Below are 27,726 nucleotides of genomic sequence, written 5' to 3' on the forward strand. Positions count from 1 at the left end.
TCAACGGCGCCAAAAATATTCAAATGAATTTTTTTGAAATGCAATGACGAAATAAATCTATATTTCATTCGAGAGATGTATCACTGCTTGATTTTTATCATAAAAAGTATCATTCGTTCGGTTTTCAACTTTCTAAAAATACGTGCGGCCCGCCAATGACTTGCTACCCTTAATTTTGGCCCGCGATCGACAAAAGGTTGCCGACCCTTGTATGTAGCGTATAAAATATGTGTGTTTCAGTTATGATTAGAGAGGAATGCTTTTTCTGTATATAAATAAATCTGGCCATAGCACCATTGAATTTATTCGAGAAATCGAGTAAACATAAACATGAAATGCATTGAAATTTCATTTTTCTAATAATAATACGCTCCAGTTTTGAGTATCCACATGAGTTCAAAAATTTTGACTCTTTGCACATCCACAATCATGCGCGGGGAAATTTGAAGTTTTGAAGTTTGTCGAAATAGCAAATTGGCGCGTGATCTGACTTCGGCATTGGCAAGGGCTCTAGGGGTAAAATGGTGCGGAGGATAAATATAATCTTTCTCTCATCTTCATGTCGTCTGGTATAGAAAAATGAGTTTAACTCCGGATTGGAAGGTTGGGAACGGAATGGATTTTGAGAGAGCTATTCGAAGACGACCAAAGAGATTTCGGTTAGTGCAGTACCGGTAGATTGGCCTCGTCTAGCCATCGCGTTACCGTAACTTTAGTCGGTTGTGGTTTTACCCACACCACGAGAAGACTAGCATAATAATCATCAAGACATGATTGATCGAATAAGCTAAATCGAACGTAAGGTTTCCATTGCTACTGTCAGTCTGCAGGCTAGATCGTGGTAAAATAGTGCCGTACGGTTCTACTACTGACTTGTAGGTAAAGATAGAGGATTAGCTTGTTTCCATCGCTAGAAAAATCGTGGTCTAACTTATTTACTCTAAATATGGAAGTGACCAAATGATCTAAGTTTCAATTCTATTCCAAATATCTTATGACATAAACCTGCAATGTTGTGTAAGTAGTCCAGCTTACTGTACTTTTGTTCCCGGTATTACTACTCTACTGACTTTATGATTATGTTTAACTTTTGTTAGATCAGTAGGCATGGAATATATAAAATTACGCAATTAGGCCTAGCCTACTTGTTTACCGGCATCTGCTGTAAAATGTTTACAAAACAAGACAACGTCAGAACGTAGTGCAGTAGTCGTGTCTTAGTGCGGCGGCGCGGCGGTGTGGCTCAACGGGCTAAGCGTTAGGAATACGCTCGCCACCGCACCTCTAACTACCATGCGTGGGTTCGCAGGTTCGAATCCCATGCAGGGATGGTTATGTGCGAGAGGATTGCTGGACTCCTCGCCGTCGTTGGGTGGTTCACGTAACCGCTGGTCGGTTACGGCTTCCTCCACCTCCAAGTCCATGCTTCCGAAAACAAACAATACAGTAAAACTAATCCCATACCCGACTTGGAATGGTAACCGGACGAGAGGCCGTGGTTCGCCATACAGATAAGCCGTCTTATCGGCTTTCCTCTCCCCCGGGATAAATATGTAAATCCTATCCTAGTGGATTTGAACCATTCTAGAACAGTCTATTATAAATAACGGATGTTCCCGACGCTTGTTCCCAAACTTTATTATTGCGGAAGCTTTGATGCTTATTTTATTTTGATCGTTTACGCGAGTTAGAACTTACAAACTGGTTTATCGTACTTGTTTCATATCGATCATTTTGATTCAAAATATTCATGTTACATGTCATTTAAAAAGACATACTAATCGCTAATTTCAGTCTACAGATGGCGCTATAGAGCAAAAAAATCGTCGCCATTAACATAAATCGGAATAAACTTCTGTTGTCGTAATATTAGATATTATTTTTGCAGATCAGAAAAACTATTGGAAGCAGAATCTCAATCCACTACATATCCGCTTGTTAAAAGATCAAAATCCATCACGCAACAATCATGTCTAATCGTCAAATGTGACGAAGTTGTCCGATTTTTCACACTTTTAGGTAATTTTGTCACATTTTAATGAAGCTGTATTTAAATGTGATCTACTCTTTGCCATATCAAAATCCTTGTCAATATCGATTAGAATTTAGATACCAGTTTCGAAACCCTGACATCGTTGTCAGCGGTTATGTTGAATCGTTCAGAGCTTATAAAAGATTCCTAGATATTTTGAAATCTAACTGCGGCTATGAAGCTGCATTGGCAATAACTTTATCACCGCTTCTGAGATAACGTAAATTCAACGGTGAAATTTTAGCGTTGGCTAACCTTGTTTTGAATTCTCTCATAATTTTTATTTTCTAGTGCGGCATTATGAAGCCGAATGCCACGAATTAAGAATTTCGACCTACAGCTCAACAGGCACGAATATATAATGTATTTTGTGCGTGTTTTTCTACATGGCTACCATATATATTTAATTTCTTCTTTCAACTACATTAATAAGCTATGTACTGCCAATCAATTCAAATGTCTATGAAAATAATTGTTCGTCATGAAATTCTCGTCTCCGATTCAACAATATTGCTTGGCATCGCACCATGCATATGGTTGCCATTCGAATTCTCAAAATCATTTTTTACGTTTTCCACAGATCAACAGTAATCGTGTCAATAATGATTTTACGTAACCTAATCCAAATTATGATTAAAGATTGTGAATAGTAGATAATGAATTTTGAAAGTTTTTTGTTTCTGATGCTGTATACGTCAATTACACACAGAAATAACTGTCATGAGATAGTCAGAAACTATTATCATTTATTGGGAGGAAATCCATTACCTGCTGAGATAAAAACACTCAAATGAATTTTTGACACAGCCGTTATTCAAGCCCATAGGTGGTAGTTACCGTACTTACAATAAGTAATAATCGTATCGTAATATTTTTTCAGACGATCCAATTATTCAAGATTTCTTGGTACACGACATATGTTATAGAGTTTCAGATAGATATCTTCTCGCAATGGTTTTTACATATTTTAAAAGAGCTCATTTATCAACTGATGAATATAACAGACATAATTTCTTTATTGCACTGTGAGTTGGTCTTTTTATTCGGTGACCATATTGTTTTAAAAGTAATATTATGCGATAGAAGTACTAGGTGTTGAATACCAATAAATGTGGTTATAAAGTCAGTCTCTCATTTTCAAAATTAATATTTCCACCAGACAATGCTTGTTTGATGTTTGGTCACAATTAATTCCAAACAAATTTATTTATCGCCATATTTAAATTGCATGATTGTTCTTTTCTTGTCTTTGTTGTAAACTGCGTGTCTGAGGAAGTCTGATTTTCGTCAGATGAAACGTAGCAGAAATATATTTGTGTTAGTGTGCAGCATGACTCTTGAATTGCATAAAACCATGGTTGTTGTAATTTAGACTTGCTCCTGCCTGTTACAAAAGTCTCTTGGGTATCCCTTTCTTGTCTCGAGCTCGATTAAAATTTATAGTATCCAATAATCGTTATTAATTATATAACTGTTAATTAAGATATGTATTGTACTAATAGTTATCTTGCTAACGACATGGAGGAAGACGAGGAAGATTTTAAATACGAAATATTTCCCTGGACACTGGGAAAAACATGGAGAGATCTGTTTCCTAACTTTTTGGCGAAACGAGACATATTTTGGTCGAGAATGAACTTCAGAGCAGCTGTCAGTAGGAAGTGTTGTGAAGAGGTACAACTTTTGTCAAGTATTTATAGAAGTCCGCTGCAAGCAAAATATTTCACTTTATACTACGATTTTTCGTGCATATCACTGGGAATACAGACCACAATCAGATACTATTTTTGACATGATCGGAATCCTTCTGATTAGGCCTTATCTACACAATTTATTACACCCGGAACAGTAAAATAGTTGAGTACATCAAGCTAGCCCAGTCCTCAACATATTTATCCTTGTGGACCCACTGATATGCTATTGGGTTCATCACGGAACCCCTATTAAGTATTAACCATTTGTTGAAAATACCCTCGCACATGCACACTACTCAAGCGACTTCTGTTTATATTATTAATGATTGTTAAAATAGAAAATACTGTTTCGCACGGTAGTAATGGTAAACCGACACACAATTGACACGGTTCACTCAAAGAGAAATTCTCACCGAATGCTACAGAATCTCCCAAACTCACGGAATCCAAATAAATGATTTGCATAACCCCGATTGAAAAATTTTTTCTAATAACCAATTTATTTGCGTTTTTATATGATATATTTATGTTTCGGTGATCATTTGGATCTCGCTCTGGGCCTCTGGCCATTTGGACACACAGACGAATGTTCGCCCGAAGATTTTAGCATCATACCATAAATAATTACTCAAATTTATAGGCGTAATAATTTTTAACGCACCAAGATTCGCATTATACTCTATGTATTTCCACTTAAAAAGTTAATTTTATTTTATTCAATTATTATTTATTTTGATAATTTATTTTACCATTGAAAAAATATTACATTTATTACTTATCGATCTTGATCGGTAAGTATGTTGTTAGGTTTTTGTCTGTTTGTTTGTCTGTTAGATATCGACGATATCTCACGAAAGCGAGATTGAATCTGCACCAAATTTTGCAAGTGCATTCATCATATCTCGGAACAGAAGCCTATTGACCTATTGATTTTGGATGAATTTTGTTGTATAATTAGCGAGCTATTCATTAATTAGTGATGGGACACACGGTGTCGCTATGGAGTAATAACTTTCGATCGATAAGTCTTCGGTCTCTGACCGATGTTCTCGTTTTATCATTGAAAGGTAATGCAGATTAAGCCAGATCATTACGCTTGGAAAAGAGAGAGAAGTCAGTATCACGCCGGTGCGTTGAGAAGTTATTTGAAAACACCTTCAGAAAAAGAACCTTTTCCTCGTGGACCCGGATCTTCCCCTATTCCATGTAATAAGTGTAGAAGAATGTTCATGAGCAGCGGGTGAGGCGAATCTCATAGAATTAATATTCACTTATATGCATTGACGGTAAAGACGATACTATTTGGTCGCTACTATTTTAAATACAAGAATGAAATTTGGTGCGAAAAGGAATATTTCTATTTAGAGTTAACGATGGATAAATATTTGTATAATTATTGCATGAACATTAAATAGAATTTTAAGCTTTCAATATGCTCCGTTAGCAATAAGCTCCCGTATAGTTATGTTTCTCCTACTCATTGCCCCAGAAATATTCTTTCCCACTTTACCGTTGCTAACTTATTTTTACCTATTTTGAGAGTTCGTTCACGAGTTAGTCTATCATCAAAACATCATCATAAAAACAAGCCAATATTTATACCCATGCTTGAAAATCTGATATAAAGTATTCAAGTTTTAATAGTTACATCATGTTAACTTGTTGCTGCGGTTGGTAATTGTTACGGATATATTCAGAGAAGTTGAATCCATTTGATTTTATAATTGGATATATCTTTTTGCCAATCTTACAAGCTAATTAAATCATATGCATGATTACTTTAGATACATTTCTGATGAGAGTGACGATACGACTGACTCGTATATGACTGTTTCACCACAAGAGAGTCCTTGTTCGAGCTCAGAGGTATTGTATTAACACAATAATAAAAGAGCAAATTTCCAAACAATACATTTCACTTGATTAGCAATATTTGTCTTGAATAGCTACCTAAAAATCAGACTCGCCGACTATATATAGTCCCAACATGTCCTATACGGAGGAGGCAATTCAAATGGCCACTGGCTCCCTATATTCATCAGTACGCTCATTTTATTATTGGACATGAGGTGGACCTATGTATCGTTTTGTTAATATGTTGTTGCTGAGAAAAAAAATCGCCTTTTTCTTGAAAAACTGGACCAATTGCGTTGAAATTTTCAGTGCTGAAAGCGTGTTGTTGTCGCTATTTTATTTCAACAATATTTGTGGGATATATTTTATATAGGATCTGTTTTTCACTTCGAAGTTTTGTGTGGTGACATCACCAAAATTTAAACTTGCGGGCCGTGGTTCCGTGATCACATCATAGTGATCTGATAGTCAGACTACCGCTAATGTAAAAGATTTGATAGAGGCCTACTACTTCGTTTTGCCATTCGTGTCTATATATTTGAGCTTTGCTGCCTTGTTTATTTTAAAATTTATATATGATTAAGTAAGCTGCCCATGCAATGTACTTTCGAGTTAATGTCTGTCGAAAACGAAATGATTTCTTCGCAGGATAGAGCATGCGAAACAGCTATGATTTTATACGAGAAGGAAGCCGAAAATAACACAGGTTCATTGGAAGTTGATGATACAGGAAATCATGACATGGAAGAGAGCGATTCTGATTCCAGCTTTGGCATGGAAGGTAATTGTTGTAGTTAAGCGATTAATCGATTAAATTTTGTTTGGTGTCAATGGCGCGAATGAGCGTTTTATAAAAAAAAACAAAAATTCCTGTGGAGAGTTTGTGATTAGTAGGCATAGTAGTTTTTTTTCACTTATTGCATATTGGATGGTAGTATCATCTCTTACCATATGCTTAGAACAACGTCCGTACCTCTGACTAAAAGTTGGTAAGTACTGATAGAAGAGTGGCGGGCAACTTCTAACGCGTCCATATTCTCATCTTGTGAGCCGAATACCTTGAAAATTGCCAGCCTGTTACTTATCAGTGACCGCTGATACAGAGCCTTAGTCGGAGTCACTGCGTAAACACACGGTATAAAAAATATGCATCGTGTAAGTAAGTCAATCCTATAAATAACAGCATCTTTTTATGTATATATTCCGAGCTTTGGTACATCGGTATCTTTTTAATAAATTTGCTTTCTGATTACACTTTACACAAAACTCTTAAATAGGTTTTTTCATCCATAAACTCAGTTATCTATTTCAAATTCTCAATATAATTTTTCGATAAATCTTTATTTAGGGTTCTTTCAAATCATGTTCACAACGATGTTTTACTATAGATTAGTAGATCACGACCATAAGTCTATTATGGTTCCATTACATTTGAACCCACGTACATTTGAACCCATGGCAATTGCACCTGTATGCTATTGCAGCTATGAAATTTTTTTTGTTTTTCGGATAGTTAAACCCATACTAACCCTAACCCATGGGTTTTAGCACCCGCATATAGATTGAACCCGTGGATATACACATGGGTTCAAATGTACGTGGGTTCAAATGTACGGTCACCGTCTATTATACTATGGGATTGGTGTAATATGTTATGGGGTTCCAATAGTTACACCTTAGTTCAATTTTTTTCGATTTTAGAGTTTTGGGAATCATTAAGCTGAAGAAATAAAAATGAACGCGGTTGTCAGTGTAAATCTTCACCCCCGAGGTTTGAGCTGGTATCACAGACCTAATTCACAATGTTCTATTCATGAAAGTCATGTCTTGTAAATAAGTTCCACTATCTTGTTTTTGCTGCATGGTTGTGTTCTGGCAATTTGTGGTATACGCAAGTTTGTTAGTTTATTTTATTCGATCTCAATATGGAGCGGTAAATGTGAGATTCAAGTCTTGATTTTTTCATCAGACCAGTCCCTGGTTTGTCTGAGGTTAACACTTCATACTGACCGTGCTTAACCAAACTTTTGTGAAACAAGAAAGTCTCCAGTTCTTGGTAATGAGATACCTCATTACACTCGAATGATGCTGAGACGAAATCTTTTCAAAAAAATCGCTTTAACAATATGAAATTTTGGATAGGCAATAAATAATTCGTTGGATGAATTTTTACCTCCCTCAATGTAGTTGTCATAGGGCAGTATTACTAAAATATACCTAGCTTATTGTCGTGGGAGCTGTAAAGACTATGTAGCTAGCGACTTTATATAGAATCTAATCAGTTCTGCCATTTTCTAATGAAATGTTTCTGCTTAAAGAAGTAGTGTGCTGTTCGTGGCGTGTCACAGTGATAATGATAGTTCCCAAACTTTCCTACGTAGAAAAGTTCGTTGTTCCATTGTGCTATTCTATCCTACTTCTCGTTGTTTATTCTTTTTTTCTCCCGTTTTTTTGGTTCAGTATATATTGATGAACAGAATGAATAAAAAAAATTTAACTTTGACTAATTAAAGTTAAATGCGAATATAGTAAAATCTGTTGTTATTTGACAGTATTCGACAGCCAATTTGTAACACTCGGTAGGCAGTTCGTTGTATTTTGTTTACAGTAAATCATTACCACAAAATGAATTTACATATGTGGCGTTCTTTTTATGGATACGGAAGGTTTAATTTTCAGTTGGACCGGTTGAATTTGTTACGTCACGTCACACAGTATTTCATTGTTCATTTATATGATGTTGTTGAGAAACGTGTAATTAATTATACGAAAATAAATAAACGAGCCTTCAAAGTTTCATAATATTATTTCAAGGAGCGAAAAGATATGCGTGGCCCCGGAATGTAGTATATGACACACAAGCCAGTAAGAAAAGTCGCGCACGTACAAAAAAGAATGATTTCAAAAACATGGTAACGCTGAAAATTTAACTTGAGCAGTCACTTGAAAACAGGTTTTATGAAGCTAGAGTTTCATTACCTAATGCTCTGAAGGATAGGCCACTAGGTAAAAATCAAATAAATATTTGTTCAATGCTTTTCGCTTCTATTCAAACTTTTTGAGTGTCTCAAAAATGTCGTGTCCACCGTGTGTCTCACTTGTCCCAGGGCAAGGAGGACACGACATTTTTCAGACACCGCTTTTTTATGTATTGTGTTTCTACAATTTGGACCGACTTTTCAGTAACCAACCCATTTCTTTATGAATATATATATTCCAAAGTTTCATAGCTTTTCCCTACTTGCAAACACTCCCGGGATGGTTTGAAAATAAATATAACACAACATTCGTAATCGCAATTTTTCTCCTATTATGGAGCACATGGTTGCGCTTGCACATAAATCGATTGACTATATGTGCATATATATAATACTTGTTTGCTTGACTGTATATGTGTGCCCATTCGGCTATATATGCATATCACGTTACCAAAAAGTTAATCTTGACCACAAACGAAATCCAGCCACAGAGTTTGTGAATATCACATTCACGTAATTTTTGGGTTAGTTTGCAAGTTTCTAGTTATGTTTCTCATATAAATCAAATAATTTAGATCTCATTTTGTCCTTGAGATAGGTTGAACCTGGTTGCAACAGAATGCCAAAAATATTCGCTCGCAATTTAGGGTAAAAATCTTACAATGCTATGATATGGCAAAGGGTCAAAGTTCAAGAAAATAGTCGATGAAACAGTGAAAAAAATTTCGTTCTTTTTGTTTGACACATAGGTCCGAAATACTTAACAATCGAATTATAGGTACTTCCTTGTCCCACTTTGAAATAATATGTGGATCGCTGACACATCATTTAAGGGTAATGTTCGGATTTAAAATTTGCGCACCTTGTGGCTGTTCCGCGAACGAATATCAGCGGAACTCGAATGCCGGCAAAAGTGCGAAGTTTTTAATAGGAAACAGTAGACTGCGGTACCAGATCTCGTAATACACAGGGCTGGGCATTTCGAATCGAATAGTAAATTATAATTTCGAATCGCCGCCATCTTTTTTTTTTCTTTCCACTAATGGTCGAGGTAAATTTCTCAATTTTTTTATTGGAGCCATATTTTTTCAACGCAATTATGACTCTTTTCTGTAGTGAGTTATTGATGAAAACGTGCTTTTTATTGCGTGTGAACGCTCAGCAATCTGCATGAGTGATTGATGTATTCTATGTTTGCACATCCCTAGTAATACAGAAGTGACTTGGATCAGTTGGTATTTCAATTCACGCTGAAACTGAATCATGTAGAATGAATCATTGTCTCAGGACCTGGAAAAGCTATGACAGTCCATGTACTGTTACCGGTACCCTGGGTAGTCGAGTTGTCTGCCTCCCGAGTTTTGCCCTCCATATCCACGTATTTGAGCATAGCTGTCATGTTTGAATTGAAATCCATATTTTTACTTCACTGGTTTTTGATTGTCGGATTGATTTTTCTACTTCATTTCTATGAACGGAAACTTGTAAACAAAATCAGGCAACATCATATTTTATACATATAAAACATTTATAAAATATTCAGTGCTACAAAGAAAAACTAATCAGTGCCGTATTTTTCACAATAAAGAAAATATAAAAATCAGTGTGAACATATACTAACATTAATACAAAAAACTACACTGAAATCATATATGTATATATTTTTTATATGTAGAGCGATATTTCATCCAAAGCCTATCGAAATATAATAATACGTGCAACATATTTGCTATACTAAGTGTGGTAAATTCACACGTGAAATAATGACTATTTTCACGATATCATAAAATGGAACTCATCTATGTTCGTTATAAAGATGTAATAGTATATTCCTTTGTGGCGAGATTACTCGCACCACACCTAAATGAATCAAATTTTCAACTCGGATAAAATTGCAACCAGTTTTGAACTCCTTACGGAAAAATACTGTACTCGTATACTTGTATAGACGAGAAGTAATAATTATTGTACAACACCCATAATACAATAATATTCAGCAGGAACTTAATATAATTAATTATAAAATAGCAATCACTTGAAAATTGAAGAAGTATAAAATACAGTAATGAAACAAAAAACATAGCCTAACATACAGTTGAAAACAAAATTTGTTTACATCGAACTCATCGTTGTTGACTTTTCTGTGGCATAACAGGTTACTTCATGCCGTTTTAACTGTCTAAGTGCCATGCAAAAGTGACCAACTCTCGTTCGTTTGAATGGTGATCGGAGGGCCTCAAGCCGTATTGATGTTTTTCACGGCACACAGCTTCAAAGCATATAACTTACTAGCAATTAAATTACAAAATTAAGAGCAAAAAAGGCAGGCGATTCGTATTGTTTATCCATAATTATTCAAACGAAACAAGTATTCTGCTGAAATATCACTTCAGGATCTGAGTGTTTTGCAACCAGTCGTGACTTTTTTGGAACTTTCTTATTCTATTATCTGTTTCCCTAAATAGCCTACTAGAAATTTTCTGCGAGAGCATGTTGCGGAGAATACTTCTTGAGCATTCCCTTCTTTCAAGCATTTCATTTCGGTTTCATGCCCAATGAAATTCTGACGTTTTGAAGGGCGCATTCCAAGTTCGAGTTGACTCTGTTTGATATATGAGGTATTCGATGAGCTGTCCAGCAAAGTCAATATGCTAAATTAGCGTCACAGATCTCTGGTTTCCCCATTTGGACCGTGGAATTGTGATGTTTCCGCGTATGTAATAGATGAATTTCCTACATTTGTTGTCATGGTGCTGCGGAAGCTCCGAGGTGGTTGAGTCTCCCGTTTCTTGAATATAAAAGTATTTTTATTCGAGTGAGATTCGGAAAATTGCAATAAATCTTTCTTAATAAAATAAGAAACAAGAAAATTTGAAAAGCATTCACACAATAGCCATGGATCGGAGAGGTAGTGACTAACGTACACAAGCAAAATTTTATATACCAAAAGTCCAAATACAGACGAATAAGGGGCATGAAACAGCTTTCTGAATGAAATTGGATAAATATTACACGAAAATGAATGTAGCAGTGATTCTCTCACATTACTTCCGCAAAAGAAAGCTTGCTTCAATTCTCCGAGTAGGTGTCCACTGAATCCCATATATACCCATGGATTCACGCACGAGTTGAGTGATGCCAGAATATGAATAACTTGACTGGTTATACCTGAAAGTTATTAAAATTATTCAGAACGCAGTCAATTTATAACAATATGTATACGATACGTAGGGAATGCCTAATTAAAAAAATAATGGCAAATATTATCAGAATATATTCATCGTAAAAATGTGCAAAAAATACGATATGAGGATAATATAAAAATTTCAATGCTTGTGTCTGTCCTGCTTCTAGTCGTGTTCGAGCTTAATCTTGATAAATTGGTTTGATTAAAATTTTGATCATATTTCAAGATTTAAAAATATTTTTCCGATTATGTCTACTGAGGATTCCGAATACCAGGAGGAACCGCATTTTTTCCCGCGTTATACGTGACATATGTGATGTTTTCTAAGTCATTCTGTTGACCGTTTTTGGCAACCCAACATTTCATAGAGGGAGCATGAATGAAGGTTAGTTTTAGTTGTTCTTGTTTGAAAATCCATATATATAAGGTATATTTTACCAAACAATAAGCCAATTAGTAAAAGATTAGTAGAACATGTCTTTTTAGAAGAGAATATACTATAAAATATTCGTAGGTTTTGTATATCCAACAATTTTTTGAAAAATATTCCAAATGAGATTCATTGCGACCCAACTATAAATCATACTTGGCAAAATCCTAAAAATAATCTTGGATTAGTGATGTGTTATCCTCAAAACAAAGCCCAAAATATATTGGTCCCCTGACTATATCAAATTGCTCTGAACATTACCTGTAATATAAATCAAGTTGGTTGATAAACAGTCGTTATTATCTTTTTAGGGGGTAAAAAGCTTCCTTGAAATTCATCGGCAGCGAATAGGCAAAAAAATTAGGCCCGGTCGATACCCTGACACTGACGTCTATTTTAGGCGCATTTGCCCGATTAAAAGACAGATTTGAATTTTTAAAAATGCGTCGCTGACGAAGTAATCGATATTATACCGACGCAAGTCTAGATTTTGGACAGATAATCCGATCGTAAATAAATAAGATTATTCTTTTCCTTCATCAGAGTTGGTCGGTAGAAAATTCAGTGATACTTCAATTTTTTAAAGCGTTTTTGGTTTAAATGATTCGACATATACGTAATTGAAATCTGGTAGTAAACAAATAGCTTTCCGTCGTCTTCGATCATATTTGCTTTTTTGAATGGCATCGTTCGAAACTAAATTGGCAGAATTTGCAAACGGTGGAGATAATTATCTTTTTAATTGGCAATTTGAATACTACGGAAATGGTAATAACCCAGAGAGGGTCGATACAACATTGTGCACACACAATACGGAATAAATCGAAGTACTTCACAGGAGGTAAATATATGAATTAATTGGCCCTTACACAACGCCAAATTGATTTTAACATATGTTAGTTGTTCATTTCAGTTGTATGGCGCCGTTGTTATTTATCGTTTTTTGTTCTGACAATTCAGCATGAAAAAATGTCGTGAATATGACCTTGAATATTTTTTAAAAATAAGGCGTTGTTGAACCAAGGAAATCATTGGTTGAAGACGATAAAACCACGGAAAACTTTGGTTTGGCATGTGTTAGTGAATCACAGTTTTCTGCATTAGTAAAGATGATTTAATATATTGAGGTGCGTATTACAAGTATAAATCGATATTTTCGAAAATTTTCCAGAGTTTCAGACACATTTTGACAATTGCACGTAGGTTCGTGATTGTGAAGAATGAAATTTTAATTTAATATCCACAATTTTTTCTGACTTGTAGATGATTTTTATTTTGTTGACATAACACGAGATTTTTATTTCCAATTTAAAGCAAGATCCTTGGGGATTAGAGCTCCGAAAACAGTATTGTCAGTTTTTCGTCAACGCTTTGTTATCGAAAAATTAAACATTTTCAGTGAGATGATGCAATCGTTGTGTTTAATTGTGTTCCATAGTTTATGATAAACTCTTCGTTGCCGACAGGCTTTTTTGGTAACATATTATGCTTATCTCCTTATTGTTATTATCGGGAGTTACGAAAAAAATGAAATTCAATTTTAAACCACGGAAATTTCTCAATTTCTTTGGTATGAAATGTACGAAATATACAAAACTTAAAAATAATAACTAAGAATTATGTGAATTTTACAATACATAAAACCAACAAAAAACATATTGTGGATCTGAATATTGAAAAAACACACTTAGAACACAAATATATATTTATTGAGAGTCATATGTTTTTAAATATGAGTTTTGCGTGCTCACCATTTCTGTTTATTAGATTCCATTGACTCAGAAGCTGAACTGTGAAAAACGGTGTGTAGCAGAGAGCAAATAATATTACAATTACAAATGTCATTTTCACTGTTTTTATTTTCGCTTGAGACACTATTTTTACGTTGCTGGCTCGAGGCGCAAATTCTGTATTAAGAAAAGACAAAATGAACAATATCTAAACTTTAGAAAATACAAAATAAGAAATTGGATTCTGAAAATTTTTCAAGGCCGATGAAGACCTTCGACTTTCGCCCAAATTCACGCCTCCAGTTTCCTTCTCCTACAGACCTACAGCGTTTACCTCCGTAGCGTATATACTTGATTATTTTATGGTATATTTTAACAACAAAAACATGTATTTTCCCAAGTACTTTTGAATAAAATCAAGATTTTATTATTTTGTCTGGGACTTGAATGCAATACTCGTTAAAATCTCATATTATATAAAAATTAAATTAGCTTACCTCCGTTCCCTCGTATCAAAGTTCTACTGTTCGGTGCTGCTGCTTTCCTTTTTTGACGCAAGTTTTTGAATATTATGAAAGCAATCATCCCATAGAAAAACGTCAGCAAAGTTACTGGCAGTGCCTGTCACAAAAATAATTAAGGATGTTCAGTAGCCATCTGTATTTTTTTGATATCAATAAAAAAATATAGTGCACGAGAAACATGCACATTATATAATTTGAAAAATGTTGACATGATAGTGATTCACCGTTCACTCCAACACGGAATTTTTATTTCAGTGAAAACACCTTTTTAAACAAAGTCCACTGATAAGTAGAAATATATTATTGAATCTGCTTTTACATTTTGAAAAGAAGTTTTGTTTTGGCATGGTCAACTCATTTTATAATAGCTCGGGCGACTTGACGAGCAATGTATTCAAACCCCTCATTTCATTCGGTGATTCTATTAATTAAGGCCAACGCGTTTACCACTATAAATGTCTTTACGACAAATGAAACCAGTTGAAAACGAAACATTTAATATGCTTTAACTTGTATATAACCGCATTACTGTTTAATATTTTTAGTCATCAGTGCAGATCGAAATAGATCTCGTCCAGTCAGATTACTAGGTCCCGACTTTTCTTGATGCCGTTGATAGATTGGCTACCTAATTTATTGCACACTTCGCAGCCAATATTGGACTTTATGTCATAATTGGATTACAATATTCCCGGCAGCTCGATGGCAAAATTTCAGGAAAATAAATGTTATATGCCTGTACATCATAGTGACCATATTGTGTAATCAGATAAATGAACCCCACCGGCAATTTTTCCTTTATTACTTTTTGCAACCCATGAATTGCCAGCATTAAATTAAAGTTTTGTTTGAAATTGCAACTCTTGAAGACATTTTAAATACCGGGAAATATTAGTAGACATACGTTTTTTACTATTTTACTCGGAATGTCCGGTCTAACCGGGACGTCTGATGAAAGAAGTGTAACGCTACAAATCTATACGGCTGTTGTTATGCATTGTTGCTTGTGATTCATACGAAGGTCATTCCGGTTATAAGAATAGCCTTTACAGTTTACACAATTGAACGTGTGCCAAACGTATGTCTACGAGTTATACAAAATGTATTAAAAGGATTAATTCGGCATCTCATAAAGTTAAAGGCTCATTTCTATACATTACGATCATTTGACAAATAGAAAAAATTTAAATTAGGAAATAGCCTACTGATGAGCACTATCTCGTTATCAGAGAACATAACTAAAAAGACTCATTTCGTGATAATCATTGGCCACTGCCACTAAAAAAAATGTTTTTCGTATGTGGGGGTGGGTATCTGTACTGTGCTATCGAATAAGTCAGAGCTAACAAGCCGTTATTATTTCTTCATCTCGATATTTCAATCTGTGAAAGGATTTTATACCACATGCAAAAAATATTTAAGAGTTAGGGTGGCTGAAGCACAACAAAAATAAGCAACATGATAATGCCGTATTTTTTCTTAGTACATATATTGGGAGATTCGAAATATCGAACATCAGTGACGCGTACTGGTTTACGTGCTGCTAGCTTTCATATATATTCGGCGCTGTGCATATCACAAATTTACTATAGTAGGTTGCGACATGTTTGCTTTTGAACTAACCACTAAGAGATAGGAGTAATTGAATCGAAGTCAAAGTCAATTCATCTTTAGTCTCTCGAGACTTTGCTCAAGTCATTCAATGGTATGAATACTTATTCTGATTTCAGATGCTGGCTCTTACAAAACAGTTCGTCCATTATTAAAAAGGGAAGCACATGATTATACTATGGAAGCCAAATTTTTTTTTTATCAGTAATGGTTTGCACCATTATAAGAAAATGACCTATTCGCGACAAATATAAATAGGCGCTACATTATACTCCGGGGACGTCTCAAAGTTGGCAATGACCAATGTGCCATAGACGTAAACACTTGGTGAAAAACGAACGAGTAGACGTCAAATATGAATGTTTTTGTATGAATGTGAATAAAACACGCTGTCCTGTCGCGATCTATAAATACATTTAATTATGTACCGACCAAAAATTTATAAAGGGAAAAGCATATTAAATGGGCAAAAATATGGTACTCGTAAACCCATAAAATGGGCAGAATTACAGGCCGAACTACAAGTAATATAATATTCGAGTATATACTAGTATTCCGTTTTAGTGAAGGGTATGCATGTAAGATAATAGTCTGGCTATTTTTTAATTCAATATCAGTACTGATAATTGACTCCGTGCACCTCTGAAATATTGATCACAACCGGGATGACCTTAACGTTTTAAAATATGTTTTATTTTTTTTATAGATTGACGTTAGCTTGTTAAAAGCTGTGTCGTTGCATTTGTTGTCATGGTTACCATATAGCTTTCGACCATAAACTATTGTGACATAACGCACGTACCATATGTCCTGATTCGATAATAAGTTATAAAAATCATAAAAATTGAAAAATCGTCTTTTTACAAACTATATTTGCGTTTGAACAAATATATTACTAAAGAATTATCCAATAACGACGAATATAAACCATATTATAAAAAATTAAAATGTCAAGGATCAACCAGCCCATCTGGGGATGTTTATTATCCGGCGGTGTTGGGTCACAATTAAAAAATCCGGTTAATAAAACGCAACCAGTAGGTAAATTGATTTTTTTTATATTCATTGCAAAAGGACCGCTTTTATTCGATGGGTATATTATATTTTCCCTTTTAATGTGGGAAATGCCATTGTCGAATACAATATCAGCTTAAATATTTTTTATTGTTTGCGGTGGCCCCAGAATGACGCATGAACATACTGTTGATTGGGGAAAGAAAAAATTAAATGGGATCAATATAAATATTTAGACATTTTGACAATATAATAATTTCAATTAAAAATTGTGGTGACCGACATCACATAACCAGATGAGCCACATCTTTTTACACGATACTCAAATGTTCCGTTTTAACCACCAGTATAATATTTACAATTCGCTCTAGTCTTCTCTATATCGCAATTCCTTTAATTCCCAGCAAGGCCACAAGTCAAGTTCGTAGTAAACACATAATTACATTAATTTGTATCATAATATTCGTGGTATCTATTCTGCTAAAATTCCCTCGAGAGAAAGTCGTGTAACGTCACATACGAAAGTGTACTATAAGCAATGTATATACCTGATATATATATATATATACCATCGGATATATAATTATTTAATTAGGAATTTTCCGTAATGGAAAGTTTCCATGTGAGTGTGTCACTGTTGATTGATGGAGCACATATATTACCGTTTGCTCGATTGGTCACAAGTAACTACCTGGTCACAACTTTTGAGATTTGAAATTCTAATTTCAGGTCTGTCTGGAAATAGCTAGGTGTTCGGTAACCCAATTTACGAGGATGCTTGTACAAAGCCCTCAAATTGTTATTAAGACTAAGAGAAAGCATGGCCGTCTAAGTCTCGAGATTTTCAGGACGGTTCTTCTGTGCCTTGACTACAAGAAATATCTCGTGACTATGGTTGTAATACGTGATCTAATTTTGGAGATGATAATATGAAAAATCATGGCGATGACAGTTACATGAAACGTGCCTTGTTGTTGGAATTTGCATATACGGTATGAATTCTAGTGGGAGAAAGTTCATGATGGACGATTGCTTATTAGCTTAAAAAATCTGATATATCAGATTACTCAATATATTTCGAGCGAATTAATAATTTGGGTTCTTATAAACTTCTTTTTGATTCAGTCAATTAATCACAAAACGCAATGACCACATGTCAATGAAAACAGTCGTGCGGAAACACAGGAAAGATTTGTGAAAATTGTATGCAAATGGTATTAAGATATATTCCGTTACGCCCGAGTATTCTGGCGACGACCGGTAAATACTATTGATTTAAAACCCGCCCTGTCACCGTATCCGAAGTTTATTATCCTGTATAGGGCGTTTCGAACTGAAGAATTACAGTGCCTTTAAAATCAAAACTGCTCTTTACATATTAGGTACTGATTGCTTTATTATTACTTTGTTGGGAGCGATGGCGTGGGAAACTGCAAAAATATTTATATACCTTAACAATTCAAACTCTAACGTTAGGCTACTGACCCTACCATAAATTTTTGTTGGCGATGTATATATAATTGATCAATTTTGGGCCAAACGAAAAAGGAATGCGAGCCTTAAATAAAGATCTATTCTATGGTTACCATTAACCAGTTAATTCTGATCACCTCATGTAGTAAGAAATTATCAAAAACATGCCTAAATCGGTAAGGTTTTAATTTTTCTCGTATTTTGACATTTTTTTTTAATTACTATTTATACCGTAATCTGGTATGTACTGGATATATTTAATTTAATTCTTCGTGATATTTCTGACAACATCATTTTCTACTCAATTAATTTAATAACTAATTAATTTTATATATTATTTTATAGATTACATTACTTTAAATCAATTTTTAAAAACGATTGGATAAGATCGTCGATTCAATTTTGTTATCCCATTTCCAAGGGAATTGCGAATTTGTTTCACCCATTTTAAATTCTATATTAGAATTGATTTTTTGTTTTCTGTTTACCTAAAATGCAATTTCGATTCTCAGTAAAAAAAAACTGATATTTCTATTCTTTCATTTTTACTCGCGGTCATAGAGCAGCTCAAAAACAAGGCCTAATTTAAATAAGAGAAAATCAGCTCCATTTATTTATATTTCCCCCAACAGCTGCATACCATAGATGATTATCTATTTGTGTTTTTTGTTTATACATCTGGCACTTTTCTTGCAAGTGATTCCCAATCTAAAAGTGATTGCAACTTACCAGTACCGATATAAAATACCAGGTGACATAGATTTTCTTGCCGACTGTTGATATTCCGTACATTCTGCAGTATGGAAGATGTTCGTCAATTCCGAAGAAAAACAACTGCGTAGAAAAATTTGAATTTATTATCAGTTTATTGATGCTCATCGGCATACTATTTAAATAATTCTATTTTCATATTTCAATAATGTATAATATTAGGCTTTGAAGTTTTCCATATTGGCTTTGCAGAACGGATTCAATATAGTAATTTCGGACTGGTAAGATCCGATTTTCACAATTCACAGGTGTTCCATGGCCGAACCCAGATCGGTCATAAAATATGCAAACAAAAATATAGCGCCAGAACTTCGATTGACAAAGTCTTGTTCCCAATGGTGTGACACAAACCCCGTAACAGCAATACAAAACTTTGTAAAGCTGTATTTTAAAAAATGGGTAGACATACGTTTGATGATTTTGATATAGTTGCCAAGGCGACCTATTAATGTTATTAAAACCTGAAAGATTCAATCTCCTAAACAAAATCATGAAAACTTGCTTATTTGCTGTTTAGCCATTCTATTTTGAATTGTGGCTTGAATGCCTTTCTTAGAAACAGCTAAACGGATAAGAAAATTAGATTATTTAGAGCTTGTATCTTGACGTTAATCGCCATCCACAATAAACAGACAAATTTAATCCTTTCTGCATAATCAAGCAAGGTGGATTAAAGTCAGTTATAAATTTTGTCGAATTTTTAATATAGAAAATTTCCCGACGGTGTTTACTGCAAAAAAACCTTCTTTTTTTAAATTATATTTTGATTTTCATAACAATAAACAAATATGTATAACTACATTCTATAAGCTGATAATGTGACTTGGCATTTCAAGCATTATGTAGATTAAAGGTTTAATTACCGCGAGAGACGTCTCATCTAGAGGTGTGGTTCACCTAGTTTTTGCCACGAAATCCGTGGTTCACACTCTATCGACATTTTCTCATTCCCTGGATAAGTATGAAAATCACATTTACCTGAGGTGTGCTGAGTATCATAGACAACAGCCAGGCCATGCAAATAGCGACATGAACTCTTTTTTTCGACTGCTTGAACGTTTGCATCGGATATCGAATAGCTAAATACCGATCCATGGCTGTACATACCAGAACATATGTACTGCCGTACATTCCAACAATCTGAAGATACTTCACCAACCTTTAAAAACGGATATTTTATGTCAGTATAGCCATGTTCTTGGATCAAAATAAATCTGGACGTTTTTAAGCCTTTATGGAATTATAATGAAGCTGCATTGAATTTAAATTGTGGCATACGAGACTTTAACCAATAATAACATCCCCCCACAAAAGCATTTGATGTGATAATACACCTCATCTTGTACTGCTTAAAAAGAAGAATCGTGCACGCATCCTTCTTACCATTAGAATTCAAGTTAAAATATACAATTTTTCTGCGTGCGCTAACCAAAAAAAGATTCGTTGATAAACACGCAGAATTTATTTTTACACAGCACTGTTATCACGTGTAAAATCGTTGGACTACATTCCACGCGGAATTAGGCTGACAACACGCATGTGTAAAAATAAATTGGTCCTGCAATCTCAGAATAAAATCTTCACCCATGGCTTATTCTCAAATATATATCATCGACAATATGCTAACTACCCAACCCAGGGTCTCAAGATTGAATTTTCATGCTCAATAAACGAGGGGAAAACGAATTAAATTTGTTTTGTCAATTTGTTTGGATCGATACTGAAAACGTTTTAAAACTATTAGCATTTAGAAAAGAACAAATTTTATTCATTTTTCGATTATTATTTCATACGAAATTCGGAAGATGATTAGTACGGTATTTATATCATCAGTTTTCATATTTTTGCCACTTATTTGAAACTAGTTAAACAAATTTAATGAATATTTTGAAATTTACCGGCAAGCTGCATCCCCTGCATGAAATCCACAAAGTAATCGCATCAAAATTTCAGGCAAAACCTGAAACAAGGCGACTATAATGTCCGCAACAGCAAGGTGAACAATGAACAGATGCATACGAGTGCTTTTTGCACGACGTCGATAAACAGCCAGCAAAACGCAGGAATTTCCAAACTGAAAATATTGAAAGTTTCAGTTATTCATGTAATTTCATCATTAATTTTTTTCATTGATATGATATTTTTTATATATAATCTTCTAAGTTGTGTCTTCCTTAATAAGTTTCCGTAGCCATTATCCTCAGTTGGCTATTAGCTACCATACTTTCACTGTCAGTGTACCAACCAGACGCAAAACAAGTAAACAACATGATAGATTTTTTTTCAATAACTTCAGATATATATAAGAAGTTCTCTACTTCCAAGCTGTTTTTTGGAATTCCTTGAACTGCGTTAAGCCTCGAGTTAATCAGTAATTACAACCACCTTAATTAACCGATATTTATATCTTCCACCGATTTTATAACCTCGGTAACACTATACACTTCAGTGGTCGTCTATACTTAGAGATCAAACATCTACTTTTGTGTGAGTGTTGGTGACCTCGCTTTGGTCAAATTTTATTATAGAAAATTTTTTCTATCTACATTTAAAATGCAATACATTTATTTATTATATGGTTTAGTGAGTATCAATGGGACATAATCCATGTGCAAATATGATCATGTTGCGCATAATACGAATTTTTTGTTGTGTGAATTTGATATTGCTCGTTATTATTTTTCGGTCATTTTTAGCATACAATTTATCGCAGGTTAGAGGTCACAGTTATGTGAATATTGTTACCACATAACTGTTCTCCCAATCATATTGACTTTTAAACCGCTTCAAGCCTGACGTCACACGATATTTACCAGTGTGTATGGATATGTTGAAAATCTAGAATGCAAAATTCTTCGTAAACAAACGTTAAACCTTTTAGTACTAGAATATTCATTATTTTTATCAAATTAAGGTGATTGATCAACTAACCATGCTCCAGGGACAAATTCTGAGTTGAACCCTTTGGTATGTAACCAATATTTCCCTTTTCAACCTTTAAATTCAATTTCATTCTTTTGTGTAAAACCGAATAAAATCTAGTCTTTGTCGAATATCAATCATATCCCTTTTAAATGCTATTTTGATTTCAAATTTTTTTTCAAACATATATCTCTTGGATATGAATAAAGAAAAATCTTATATATTGAAAAAGTATTTCCACCCATGCATGGTGCATTGATAACCTGTAACTTTGAAGCCGTGCTTTTCATTAAGACATGTTCGGCGGAGTGTAGTTTTTGTGGGCAAACCTGAGTTGTAATAAAATAACACATGAATAATTAAAGCAGGTCGCAGCGATGATTTATTGGCAATTAGAGCGGAACCAAACGAAAGTTTTCGAGTGAAATTAATTCAGCGAAAATAGAAATGTGACATAAAATGATTACTCGATGAAAAAAATCTTTCGACGAAAGAAAAATCCGATACTCTGTCCCGAGACAACATTTATCGATTTCCAGTTTTCTTTTTACCTCGCAATGCCGGAAACAAATTTTTGTGTTTAAACGCACGGATTTTGTTTTGTGGCCGATTGTTTTGAAAACAAAATAGCAAGAATTTGAAAACATTGCTTCTAATTAGGATATTGTATATTTCATATGAGTTGCACTTAACACCCGAATCCAACGTGGTAAAACAGTACAACCAAAATAGTATTAAAAAAGTTATTTTACAGCGATTAGAAAGTTGTCAAATTTGTCAAAACTTAGTGAAATTAGAGAAATTATACTGAAAAGTATATTCAAAAGCAATTAGGTTCTTATTCATTTTACGATTCGTTTAAAGAAAAAGAGATTCCCAAAATGAAGCCTAATCACAAAATGCTGGAAACAATTCAAACAACCTTTGTTAGCCTGACATAATGTTGGACTGTAAATCAAAATATACAGGAGCTTAATTTTTATTGAAAGACTCCGGTAAAATAGGTGGTTTTTAATCTGGATGATGCCATGATTAAAATTCAAGTAAAATCCAACGCATCGTTTATTGATTCACATTATTTCTGAAAAATATTTCGATATCCCTCAAGATTTTACTTCAAGATGATTTTCTCTTATTTTGACTGAGTGTGTCCGGTTGAATTGAGATCGTGAGAACAGTTAAGCCTTTCATTTGTTTTCGGGTTACACACTTTTGGTGACGTTATAGTAAATTATAAATAACCCTGCCGGCACTCCACAGTGCTGTCAGACGGACAAACTGAAAGCGTACTGTCAAAGACTAATTCAATAAACATGTATAAAGGTTCGTTTGCTTTTCAATTAATCATTTATTTATTTGAATGATTTTACGTAAATGATTTTATCATCGATTTTGGTTTTAGAGTTTCATGAAAAATTTGCCATCATCGAACACGCGCCACAATAAAGAGTCGTTTAGGGTTAAAAAGGATAATTAGATAAAAGAAAAAGTAGAAAAACATTTCAATAAAAATCGATATTGTATCTACGAAACGAACGCTCGAGTCATGTTTGAAGGGTCGTAAGTTACTTATAGTAACCATGACGTAGCCTAAACTTGAATGCAAGAATTGAACATTTTCAAGTAGCAAAACATCTCCATAGTTTATATAAATATCATCAATAGTTGTAACGTAGGATTAGTTTTGGCTGTTTGTTTTACACTTTTACTATTTTTTCTATTTCAACATATATGTGCTAAAGCTTATTAATGTTATTAAAATTGCTGGTCAGATTACAACATTATGTCTGTCTGTTCGGGCTATCCAAGCGAAAGAGAGACACTGATTAGGGCTTGTTTTAGACATAAGCACTTACAAACTAGAATAAATGTTTCAAATTTTTCGCCAGGATGAAGCCTATAAAATATTTGATCCAAAGTCTGGAAATGAGGGTGTAGTATGCATTTAATCAGTGAAACAATGGGAACATTGTTAATTGCTTTACATTAGATCGGTTAATTATCCAGTACAATTAGAAACCTTAAAAGCAGACAGGTAAATGAAGAAGGGAACTGAATTCGGAATGATCAAAATTTTATAGGTTTGTCCCAGAATGCCAAACTGTTCGCACTCTGCATTAATTAAACCGCCGATATGTTTTTTTTCTTTTTAAACGTTTACTTATATATCATTTAACAAAAAATCACAAAGAAAATTTCGCTTGTGTGACATATCGGTTTTGATGTTCACCGATTCTAAAACCTCATTTTGAAACTATGACATGATGAATACGAAAACCTATGAAACAATTGAATACAAAGCTAATAATAATAACGACTAACACATGGGATATGTTGTTCACCAATGTTCATTTCAGAATGTAAATTTTCAAATATTTTGAACTTGAGTCGATGAATAGGGCGAGCCGCCATACGTAAATATTTCTCGAAAGGACTCCTGTGACAAATAAACACTAAAAGGCCTCATCTAGTATAGGCATGATCCCAGCATGGAAATCGATAAAGCGACGTTAGCATAGCATTATTGGTAGTTACGATCCAATTATTTTTTATGGTAGAGGCGTCCAACTGGTATTATTATAGAGTCGAAATATTATACTAAAAAATAAGCGTATCGTTCTTTCACAATATCGAAACAGTAATTATTCGCGTGAAATACATCACCATGTTCCAACAGTCAACTCAAAAATCAATATTATGCAACCAAATCCCTTTTATGAAACGATGGTTATATGGTAAAGTGTTTTGTGATCATTTTAGGTAGAAATTATATTTATTTCAGCGTGGCTATCTGTATTTTTGTTTTCTGTAATACTGCGGGCATGATAGAAAGTTTATCTAGATAGGCGTTTTTGTTAGAATGAGATCCTCACAGGATCCTATTTCAGGCATGGAATTGAATGCAGCAAACAGAAGGGGGTTCAACGCATACTTGAAGACCGTCCCTGATATGAATTAAGACATGACTAATCACGTCAAAAATATGGATCAACTTTTTCGTTGTCGTTGCTTATCGGCGCACTTGATACTGCACGCAAAGTGTAGTCACTCGCACGCATGCCTTTATATCATAATGGAAATAAAAACACGAAACTAAGTAATAAACATTTGACGATTTTATTCAATTCAGAATAAATATAATTTATATACTTAAAACAAACGTCAGCTCTATTCATGTATATCCGTGGATCAATAGATTTTTAATTTGGTTCCGTTATTAGCATTTCCGAAGGTAATTATGCGTTTTCTAGTACTTTGGCTTTAATATTTCACTTGTTTGAAGATTTTAAAAAAACTTATTGAAATGAAATGAACATTAAACAGAAAATTTTACAATAAACTGATGACAATATTTTTTGGCGTGCCGGATAGTTTCAAAATTTTTGCTGGATATCCGTTTTCTTGATATTATCCAAAACTTGAAAAAAATAGTCATTTAATTAAAGTAGTTTGCATTGGAATTTTTTTTTTTCAATGGTTCTTTCGTTTGGTGACTATTTTATTGAAAATATTCCAGTTTACTAGAAAAATAATAAAAATACATACATAAATAAAATTTTGATTTAATAATGATTACTTGTTTAGAAGAGACAATCATTCATATTGAACTAATTACACGAAAACGTCAAGTGTGTAAGTGGATTACATGGCTTATACACGGTACAAAACTTGTAACATTAAATATTAATATATTTCGAAGATAATCTAGCCTTGAGATTGTTCCCTTAAAATTGAAGTACTTTCAAGTTTCTGTCTTTCTGATGGACGTGAACTAGAACTTGAATACCTGAATATGTCTTTTTAGACAGATATGACAGATATGTCTTTATGAATTACATAGTGAAATATTTTGTAAGACAAGGATCGAAATTCTTATATTCTTTTGATATTTAATTCAAACCAATCAAAGAATATGGTATAAAAGTAAAGCAGCCTAATAAGTGTCAATATTTTCAATAAATTAAGGTGTGTTTTCTAAGTCTTGCGTTTTGCATCTCCGTCATTGAAGTAAATGACTCATTTTATTGATTAATTAATATAATTCTTTTCAATGTTATCACTTCTTGTCTCTGGACAAGGTTCCAAAAAAGCATAAACACAAAATAAATATGAATGCCTATCGGCGGTCAGTCATGTCGTCATATCCAATGCTGTCATTGGCTTGAGAAGAAACACTCGCGGTTTTGCTTTGGGCAAGATTTCAAAAAAAAGTCCGTTTGATGTCGGTCATTGCTAAAAGGATCTTTATTTGCGATGTGAAATCAACAATTCTAAATCAATTATCATCGTGTGATTAGGTTGGGAGCATCACATTGCATTCCACCTCATTTACTCAGCATATTGTTCGCTTTGCGCAGTCTGCCGAATCAAGAAATTAAAAATCGACAATTTATGAACCGCGACCAGTACAACTTCAACGATTCAATTTTTTCAGAAATTCGATAACTAGTATTGACAGAATTCCGCCACGAAATAAGTTCAAAGCATTTTCAGCATAGAAATATACATGAGGAGGAATTGTCTTCCGCTGCAGTAATTTACCATATCCATCTCATTTTCTCAATACTGTACAACAAAATGAGAAATGATATCTAGTAAAAAATATTCGTTATTCGATAAAAATCTTCGATATTTCTATATTTTAACGCTTGTGCAAAATTTCACCTATGGCCCTGTTGGCGATTAAATTAATTATTGCACACAATAGACCTTTTTACACATACCATTGCACAAATGAAGATTGCAGTCAGTACAGCTATTTCTATGTAGTACGCTGTCAATACCCTCTGCGGCAATCCTGGAGGAGGACATGATTTTTGCTGGATCACCACAGGCGAGCTGGTTGAATCCAAATAGATTTCGTTGAATGTTGTGTTTGGTTCGACTTGAGACATTCTTTCATCAAACATTTCAGTATACGTTTGAATGGTAGCCATTGTTTGTGTGGCAACTTCCGACCAGAAAACGGATTGAAACTAAATTGAAATTGAACACAATAGAATGTGTACAACTTAGTATAATTCTGTGAAAAATTAAATTCATAAATAGTTAGTTGTTAGTTAGTCTTTATCAATAAAACGCTCAAAATACCGAGCTGCATTTAAATATTGTGGAGAACGCACAAGTTATAACAATCTGACTGATATAATGCATGCTATCAATATACATATGCATATATATCATTCGACTGTTATTCAAATATTACGGTAGTAAGCAATAATTGAATTAGGGTCCATAGCGTTTATGACTCAGGAATCAGAATCAGCCGTCTCAACTACCGTATGTTCAAAGAAAGATATCATGAATATTAATACCAACAGTCTCGTCTAAATCCATTATTGACTTAGATTTATTTGTGATTTTGGCAGCCCAACTATAGCACAATTTGAAGATAGCAACTTGAAACTGACTTTTTTATGCGGCTGCAAGTTGCAGTAGGTGGCAGCGCTTGGTATGGTCGGAATGCCACTGGGCGGTAATTAGCGGTATCAGTTCCGCCACTTTG

General features: G+C 34.0%; 2 protein-coding genes across 3 annotated transcripts; one reads left to right on the plus strand and one right to left on the minus strand.

Annotated features, from left to right (window-relative positions):
* The first annotated feature begins 466 nt into the window (after positions 1–466).
* Positions 467–8,274, plus strand: LOC120329936 (speedy protein 1-B-like). The gene is made up of 8 exons (XM_039396737.2): positions 467–659; positions 1,889–2,019; positions 2,913–3,057; positions 3,535–3,706; positions 4,794–4,966; positions 5,511–5,592; positions 6,229–6,361; positions 7,282–8,274. The coding sequence occupies exons 1-8, from the start codon at positions 580–582 to the stop codon at positions 7,302–7,304; spliced, it is 939 nt and encodes a 312-aa protein (XP_039252671.2). The 5' UTR covers positions 467–579; the 3' UTR covers positions 7,305–8,274.
* Positions 8,275–9,995: 1,721 nt separating this feature from the next.
* LOC120330311 (oxytocin receptor-like) lies at positions 9,996–27,255 on the minus strand. Of its 2 annotated transcripts, none has more exons than XM_039397199.2 (8): positions 26,945–27,255; positions 21,197–21,372; positions 20,277–20,457; positions 19,257–19,361; positions 14,403–14,526; positions 13,927–14,082; positions 11,503–11,726; positions 9,996–11,346 (listed from the first exon to the last, which is right to left on the minus strand). In XM_039397199.2, the coding sequence occupies exons 1-8, from the start codon at positions 27,155–27,157 to the stop codon at positions 11,221–11,223; spliced, it is 1,305 nt and encodes a 434-aa protein (XP_039253133.1). In that variant the 5' UTR covers positions 27,158–27,255; the 3' UTR covers positions 9,996–11,220. The 2 variants fall into 2 exon arrangements, with proteins under 2 accessions (XP_039253133.1, XP_039253134.1); XM_039397200.2 differs by having other exon boundaries at positions 9,998–11,346; positions 11,602–11,726.
* Positions 27,256–27,726: the final 471 nt, after the last annotated feature.

This window comes from Styela clava, chromosome 12 (genome assembly GCF_964204865.1).
Source record: "Styela clava chromosome 12, kaStyClav1.hap1.2, whole genome shotgun sequence".
NCBI classification, from domain to species: domain Eukaryota; kingdom Metazoa; phylum Chordata; class Ascidiacea; order Stolidobranchia; family Styelidae; genus Styela; species Styela clava.

Bases quoted from the DNA above. Each gene is read 5' to 3' on its own strand.
- LOC120329936 (XM_039396737.2), top strand. From the start codon at position 580: ATGAGTTTAACTCCGGATTGGAAGGTTGGGAACGGAATGGATTTTGAG. The intron at 2,020-2,912 runs GTAATTTTGTCA...ATATTTTTTCAG, and splicing joins CCGATTTTTCACACTTTTAG to ACGATCCAATTATTCAAGAT. The intron at 5,593-6,228 runs GTATTGTATTAA...ATTTCTTCGCAG, and splicing joins GTCCTTGTTCGAGCTCAGAG to GATAGAGCATGCGAAACAGC.
- LOC120330311 (XM_039397199.2), bottom strand. From the start codon at position 27,157: ATGGCTACCATTCAAACGTATACTGAAATGTTTGATGAAAGAATGTCT. The intron at 19,362-20,276 runs GTAAATGTGATT...TTTTCTACGCAG, and splicing joins TGATACTCAGCACACCTCAG to TTGTTTTTCTTCGGAATTGA. The intron at 11,347-11,502 runs GTATATAAAATT...TTTATATTCAAG, and splicing joins CGTCTGTATTTGGACTTTTG to AAACGGGAGACTCAACCACC.